We start from the raw sequence: 8,567 nt of genomic DNA on the forward strand, positions 1-8,567 counted from the left end.
ATGGCAAGCATGGGTAGAAGCAGTAGGAACTCAAAGCAGAAGAAAATCAAAAAATGTCAAGGATTCTTAGATCAGATCCTATCTTGGTCTTTATCCGATTTATGCAACGAGCATCTGCACGAGTCAAAGGTTATTTTCTGTTTCATTTTGCTTTTGATACATTTGAACCGACCGTGGATAGTAATTTTCGGCCCTTAACACCCAAAACTTTGTTTGTTTTTTCATCTATGCAAAGTGGTTGTGGCCTTGCCTGTTGTCCGTTTACGTGCCACTTTATTGTAATCATTTGAAATTTATATGAAAGAACATTTCCTATATGTTTTTTACAGGTGGATGAAGTTCCAATGACATTTTCATCCACACCCCAATACATGAACTCATTCAAATATCTGCTTCTTGAAGAAACACGCGCAGATTTGCTCTCTAAGCTTACCGGAATCTCTCAGGAACCCGCAAGTCCCATTTCCGGTTTGCAAAGAATACCAGCGGGTAATCACAAAGAAAATCTATACAACATGAGCTTCAATTGGAACAAGTATGAGCCAAGAGTTGGAGATCTGGTTGCGTTGACACGAGTTAAACCTAAATGCATCGATAATCTTGGTTGTTCAAACAACTTTTTTCTCACTGCTTACGTGACAAAAGTGATCGATGAAAAACCGATGACAGTGAAAATTTGTTCATCAGATCTCAATGAACACAACCCATTTGAGATAGAGGAACGCCTAGAGGGTTTTGTGGTTTACCTTACAAGCTTGACTACAAATATGCGTATATGGGAGGCTCTCAACTCAACGGCCAACATGCATATTATTCAAAGAACATTGTCATTTACTCCCGCGGTAAGTCTGTTGGCCATAAAGATTACATATATAATATTGTAGTTTACATACTTTTGCTACATAGTGAGATTTTTAAAAGTGCGGGAATCCACTTTGACGTAATAAGATACTTATACTCATACGGAAAGGTAGATGATACTTGGGAAAGGATAGATGATTACATAATTAAAAATAAACTTCAAATTATAACCGTTGTAAACACTACTTTCGTGATAAATATATTTTAAAGTTACCCCCCTTACTCTCTCCCCACCCCCCCCTCCTCCCTCCCTCTCTCTCTCTCTCTCTCTAATTGTTTAGTTGAAGAACAAATCCGGTTGCTCGAAACATATTCGACAACTCAACCAGTTAAAGAACAACATATCCGTACGATGGTTAGGTGAAAGCACGATACTATTCTTGAGCTAACTATAGTGCAAAGTCGTATCTCTTTAATAAGGTACAAAAGATTTATTAACCCTACATAATAGACATACAAAAATCATTTTACGTCAAGTAGCATCAAATGTGATGGTTTCGGAAATTCTATGGTTTTTTTTTGTTTTTGTTTTTTTTTGGTTTGGAAAACAAATTGGATTGTTGCGATTGGAAAAATGGGGCACGCTTTTGAAGAAGCGATCTGTTACCCAGCCATCTTATTGGGAATAACAAGGGCATCTATGAAAACAAAGTTTCATATGCGAAGCGAGTTTTCAAGGAACTGTGTGAGTTTTAACCAAAGCAGCTCGACCTGACTCTCCCTCGCTCTTACTCTTTTTGTCCCTCTCTCACTCGGTCCACCAAACTTATTACAAAAATACGCGCCACACGTTAACCACTTGAAACCAGTCATCACTAATATCTTGTTTGTTTTTCTTGCTTTAACTATCGATCACATCCTTCAAGCATCAAAATGTATCTAGATTTTGGTAATGTGGCGATTTTTCATGGACGGGCAAAGAGATATGGACTGATGACTTCATAATTCTCCAGGGCTTGTAACTTCGTCGTTTTTCTAGATTGTAGTGGTTTCAGATTGTTCGGTGGGGCATAATATTTTCGTAGTTTTCATCACTTGTTAGAACATGAGGAAGATGGATGGTGGGAGATGGAGATTGAGGCATGGGGCCATATTAATTTAGTTTTTATATAGAGCGAAAACTTACCTACTCTTTAAATCTACTACTAAATTACACTCACAACCACATAACTTGAACACACGCAATTTTCCAAAATATAGGTGTTAAACAGGGTGTGTTCGAGAGTTGGCGGGTGGTGTGCGTGAGATATAGTAGAAAAAGTGTTAAGTTTTTCAAAAGTTTGTTTCACACAATGTTTAGTTTTAAATTTATAAAAATGATTTTTATTTTAACTAAATCACACACAAATAGGCAAGTGTACATATCGTATATATAGTAAAGTATAGGTAAGAACCAAGTATCGATCCACGAACACACTTGTTTGATTTTTACAACTAAATCATTGTATTTCTTTTAACCGGAAGTAAGCATCATATTACAGTAGAAACTCTATAAAATAATACACTTGGGACCACCAAAATTTATTAATTAAAAGAGTTATTAATTAATCAATAAATTAATAATTATTAATTTATATATTAATTAATATTTTATTAATTTATAGTAGAATACTTAGTTTACAAACACCTTTCAAGCTTCCACTTAATTATTGTATACAATGCATGTATATCAAATGAACGGCCCAATTTGAAAGAAACCTTCAATCTCCCACCTTATTATGCTTCTTGTGTTCAATGTATCACTTTATGGACATTAAAAATATTTTCTATATAAATACACGATCAAAATAGGTTAACACAAAAGGTTAAATACAAGATCAAAATAAGTTAACACATTGAACAATTTCTTGTTGAGCTATGAGTAAACAACACACCAGAAGTTCTTACCATGCTAAGGAAAATTAGAGACGAGATTCAAGGGGAAATTGATTTCAACAAAACACAAAAGACAATTAAGTCATTTTTTAAGAAACCTTCATAAATCATTCATGTAATATGCTAAATATAAGGAATTATTAATTTATATTTTATATGGGGTCTAAAGAAATTATCAAAAATGTATTATCTTATAAATTTAGCGAATTATTAATTTAGCACCCTATCCCCGAGTTAGGACCGGCAAAAAATATTCTCTTAGAGAGTTTATTAAATAATCAAGTATTAATTTATCGAGTTTCTACTGTAGTTTGGGTTTGACAAGTAAATGTTTAAAAGAAATTCAAAAGCATGTATTAAAAACAATATTTATGGGTTTTTATAATTTTTTTATAGAGATGATCAAGAATAAAAGTGTATCATCTTGATTAAAACTCCTCTTAACTCGGTTTAACAATTAATTGGTAAATATATGTTATGAGCTTGCTACAGTGATTAAATATGGGAAGAACACATTATTTCGAAGTCGTGTTATTCCTTGATAATTAAAGAAAGAGATATGCATAACTTCATGACCTCCACTAAAACATCATTTAATATAAGCAATTGTTTTGTATTAAGTATTTATAAGTTAACTTACTTTAAAGATGAGACAACCCCTTAAGTTACTATGTGAATTACCCTTGATATTTTAGTAAAAATAACCTTTTTATTATACTAAAAATATCAATTAAGATTAGTTAAGTTGTAAAGGATCAACCTTGAATTACCAAGTATTAACCCACACAACTCTTGGAAAATTATAGAACTCATGTAATAACCATCCAAGAGTTGTTTAAAATAGGTTATGTTGCATACACACTTGACAAGTAATTAACCGATTTTAGTGGATGAATGTCAACAATCCGTTTTCACAACATTGTCAGTTGTTCCCATTTTAAGATGATCAATTACTAATAACACTTCATTTGGTCCATGTTCATATTAGGATTTATGGTTTTTTTTCTCAACCAAGCCTTTACAAGAATGGCAGTCCCCGACTTATCATCAAGCTCGGTACTTCTTGTCTCTTTTAAAGTTTATAACCAAGGCCTCACAAGAGTGACACTTCCCCGGCTTACTATCAAGCTCAGAACTTGGGGTATCTTTTAAGAGTATTTTAACATTCCCCATCAAGTGATAATTACAACATAACATTTACTTATTATAAATCGATCACATGTTTAACCAATATTGTCACACCCCGACCAAAGGCAGCGGAACATGCAGAGGTGTAACGATTGCCCATAAGCACATGACACTAATTAAAGCGACAATATTTAACAAACTCATTTCATTTCACAACATCGAAAATGTCACATAACAAACTTGTTCATAAGATAAACATAACAAAATATAGCAAATAAATATTGTTCATTTTTGCTAATATCCTAAAGGTCTCGATGACGTTTTCTCCAACTCCATAATCAACCTAAAGCAAACCTGTAATATTTCATAAAATAAAATTTATCAACCCAAAGGTTGGTGAGCAATTCATAAGTTTGAGCATATAAGTATACAATAATAAAAGCCACAATCTTGTATACGAAACAACAAATAAATAGCAATAATTTGGATAATATGAGGTCGCCAATAAGAATACATTAGCGGCACCGTCTATAAGAGAATACCAAATAGATTCGGATTTACTGAGGTCGTTAATAAGAATACATTAAAAGCACCGTGCTATAAGAGAATACCAGATAGTTCAAGGATTTATGAATCAACCTTCCAAAAGCGATAAACATGTAAGCATATAAACATATAAGCATAGAACACCAAATCGAGCATTTATTTAAGTAAAGTATACAATAACGGTTGTGGTTTGAGAATCAAGTATAAAGTATTTAATTTGAATAAGTATGAAATGTTACCCCCAAAACGAAAAGTAGAAAACGGGGTATGAAAATACTCACGTTCAAGTAATAAACTTGAAAGATGATAATTTGGAGATTTGCTGGAATGACGGGTTTAACGAACAATGCCTAAAAGGAAAGAAGTTCCGGATTTAGAAAGGTTGTCTTGAAAGTCTTTGAATAAAATAAATGTTGAGAAATGTAAACAATTAAAGTTCAAGGTTTAAAAATGTAACTATTTAAGTACTCATAATAATAACCCTTTAAAAATGTAAGTTTGCTCGAAACCTAGTTGAAGTATTTGTCCTTGATATATACTCAACCTATGTTAAGTAATAAGGTGGGTAAAATGCAAGAACGCAAGTCCCTTTGGAATAAAGTTATAAATCGGGTTTTAACGAGTGTTCGGGTTGTTGGTTCGGATCTTGACAATTGGTTAAATCCAAAGTCAACTTTCCAAAATATTAAATGTTATGAGATAACTCATAAAAATCCAATAATACTTAACCAAGTATGTAGATCTATTGTTTTAAAACTAACAACGTGTGTTAAGCGAGTGTTTGGTTTTGTCGGTCCAAACTTTGTTATGAGATCAAGTTTGATCCAATATTTCCAAGTACTTAAGAAAATAATTAAAATCAGTTTGTAAACTATTTTTAAAGAAATATACAAGTCTTGATACCTAAAAACACACTTGTGTGTCTTAAGCGAGTGAAAGTCGGTTTAGTTCAGTTTGGTTCGGTTTCCATCTCACAATAAGTTCATAGATGGTTTCCACATGCCCAAATATCCAAGAAATTGTATAATAATGTAAAAATAAAAATACTTAAGTTTTACAATAAAAAAGTTAACAAAAAAGTCTTTAAACAAAAGTTTGGTTTTCGGTTCGGATCTAGTTTCGGGTTAAGATTGAGGTTAGAATTCACAAACCCATAACCATAAAACTTATAAAATAGATTTTATAAACTGATATCTAACATTAAACATGTTTAAACAAGTATTTAACAAAAACTAGTAAGCAAAGTTCGGTTTGCAGTTTAGAGCTATTTACGGTTAAACGGAGGCATAGACTCTTAAAACCTATAACCATGGAACTTGTAAATAAACTAAAATGAGCAGAAGTTAAGCATGGTTAGTATGTATAAACAAGTTATATAAGTATATATATATATATATATATATATATATATATATATATATATATATATCAAGAACACGAAGTTCTCCATGAAACCTTGCCTTACATAAACGAATAACAAGTAATCAATTGAAACCCTTACAATTCGGGAGAGAACATAAAGATGATTAGCCATTCATAGTTTGATTAAACATCACATCCATTAAGAAATCGAATGAATAATAAACCCAGATGATTGATTATAATTACCAAAGTCTTGTTCTCAATCTCCAAAATTCGTCTCTTGCTTGTTTAGAATGAAAGATAATGAAAAGTCTAGCCAAAAACCGATTGAAATAAGAAAATAAAATGGCAGTTACGACATGAACCGTGGCCCACGGTTCACACCGTGAGTCACGGTGTATTTCATCTTCAGCTGGACCGTGGCCCACGGTTGAACCGTGGGTCACGGTGGTCTTCACGGTGAGACAGAGTGCCACGGTACGGTGGCGTCTGTCGTTTTTGTCAATATTGGACCATGCACCACCGTGGGCCACGGTTGACTTTGACCTTGACTTCCCGTTTTCACTTCATTTGACCTCTCTCGCGTCTTCGACTCATTCGGTTGCCTCGGTATACTCCATAATAGCCCCAGAACCTCCTTTGATCCTACAATTCACCAATCATACCGTAGTTATCTAATTCCACAAAATAAACAAATTCAAATCATGATTATTAGTGTTTTAAATCAATTAACGGTTGTCCCATGGACCACCCGTCAAGAGGGATTTTCTGTCATTCTGCAAAACTGTTTTAATAAGGCTCTGATTATGATTAAAGTTGTCACTACTTGTGAACTTCAGGGAATAAAGAAAGATGTTAAAGTTCAAAGCTGGTTGTTACAGCTCTGACATGGTTCATTATAAGAACAGGGGTTCTAGGTTTTGCAACAGGTAGTTTTCAATTCGTTTTCATTTCTTGATCATTCTCTGTACTTTTAAGTTCTTTGGATTCGTAATCTTTGTATTCAATAAGCTCTAATCATTCGATTAGTAACGATATTGCAATATTTCCAATTTTCGAGTTTTTTAAGATTTGTACCTCGTTATTGTTCTTAATCAATTTGTTTCAATTCCGCTTAAAATTGATAACAAATATTGAAAACGAGTTAGGAGGGGTGTTTACTGCCTCATGTGTTCTTTTGTTGTTTATCTAGTAAAAACCATTAGATAAGTTAGAGGGAGTTTATATGGAGTGTGAAGAGAATGTTTGAACAAACTTTTACAATTTTCATTCATTTTCGTACCGTAATTTCTTCATATGCTCGAGTCTAATTAATAAAGAAATCTTTGATGATACTTCTTGTAATTTATTTATTTTTTCTGAATTTTATTTTCTTTGGTGTTAAGTTGAATTAATTATAAAATTAATTTTGTATTAGTTTTTATCATGTATTTTAATTTTAATTTGTATGCAGGTTGCTAGGGACTGTGACAAGTGTTTTGTTTATGGAGAAAAGGATATTATTGACTTAAAACTGAGACAAACTATTGATTCATTTAAGCTAAATACTTCACAAGAAGCTGCTGTGTTTAGCTGTCTTTCTGCTAAAAAATGTTGTCGCCAAAACTCAGTCACTAGCTGTCTAAAATGCAAAATGGACAAGTCGTAAATGAAATTGTGAATTCTCTTTTCAAATATCATATAACATTCTTCAAATAAAGCAATTAATTTTAAGTATAACCCAATTTTGCTACTTAAAATTGTCATCCAGATCTCTAGAGTCCGCCCTAACATGAACATCCTTCACGATTGAACCAAAGAAACCTAGACATCCCATTTCCATCTCATGTACTTATCTGAATCACAAAGTTGAATTGCTAATATCCTTGCATTCGTCATCTAACGCCTTAGCTTCTCTTTCGCGTCTCATATTTCTATTCCATTTATAAATCAAACAGGTACTTGAAGTTGTTTTTTCTTTCAGTCATGTTGTCACACCATTAGTACTTCCATATATAAGTTTCTCCCCCCTACCAATTTTCCGTTCTTATAAATACAGCGCAAATTCTCAAAATCTTTAAAATCTTTTCAAATTTCATAGATCTCCAACCACTCCTCTGACTTCATTTATTTGGCTATAATGACATATTTTTAAGTGAACTATACAAGGTTTAACTAATGAACAATTCACTAATGTTATAAAGTTATACATAGACGAATAAACAAATACATTTTTAACATTATGTTAAAGGGCTATGAGTGAGACAATAATGAGAACACAATGAAAGATATGTTTGACAAGTGTTATTAAAAAAGATCGAGGCATGTTGAATGAAGTGTAGGACTAACTTTGGTATTGTTTATTTTTTAAGACAAAAAATATCTGTATTATGATTATATCTGATTTCATATATACAACTGAAGATGTGGTCTGAAGGTGTATAATATGAAAATATAATACTGTTTGTTTTATAAACCGAAAATTGTCTGCATAAGCTGAAAATTAGTTACCTATAATACATATCGCAGTAGATATAAGTCATTTAGCTTTCGTATACTGCTAAAATAATTGGTGACGGTGCACGAACTATGGAAGTGGGTGGTGGTAGACGATTGTGGTATGCGGTGAACGGTGGGTGGTGGTGATGGACGGTTGTGGTGGGTCGTGGAAAATGGTAGTGGACGGTGGTGGTGGCGGACGCTGGGTGGTGGTAGTCAACGACGGTTGTTGAAAACGGTGGGTGGTAGTGGTGGACGGTGCTGGTGGCAGACGGTTGGTGGTGGACAATGGGCGGTGGATGGTGGTGGTGGCAGAT

At 33.2% G+C, this 8,567-nt stretch overlaps 1 protein-coding gene across 1 annotated transcript; it reads left to right on the plus strand.

The window, feature by feature from the left end:
* LOC143629638 (uncharacterized) lies at positions 1 to 7,420 on the plus strand. Its single transcript, XM_077098864.1, has 3 exons — positions 1 to 129; positions 330 to 842; positions 7,226 to 7,420. The coding sequence occupies exons 1-3, from the start codon at positions 1 to 3 to the stop codon at positions 7,418 to 7,420; spliced, it is 837 nt and encodes a 278-aa protein (XP_076954979.1).
* Positions 7,421 to 8,567: the final 1,147 nt, after the last annotated feature.

This window comes from Bidens hawaiensis, unplaced genomic scaffold, assembly GCF_021521415.1.
Source record: "Bidens hawaiensis isolate Kalapana, Puna unplaced genomic scaffold, B.hawaiensis_p1.1 tig00005359_1, whole genome shotgun sequence".
Lineage (NCBI taxonomy): Eukaryota > Viridiplantae > Streptophyta > Magnoliopsida > Asterales > Asteraceae > Bidens > Bidens hawaiensis.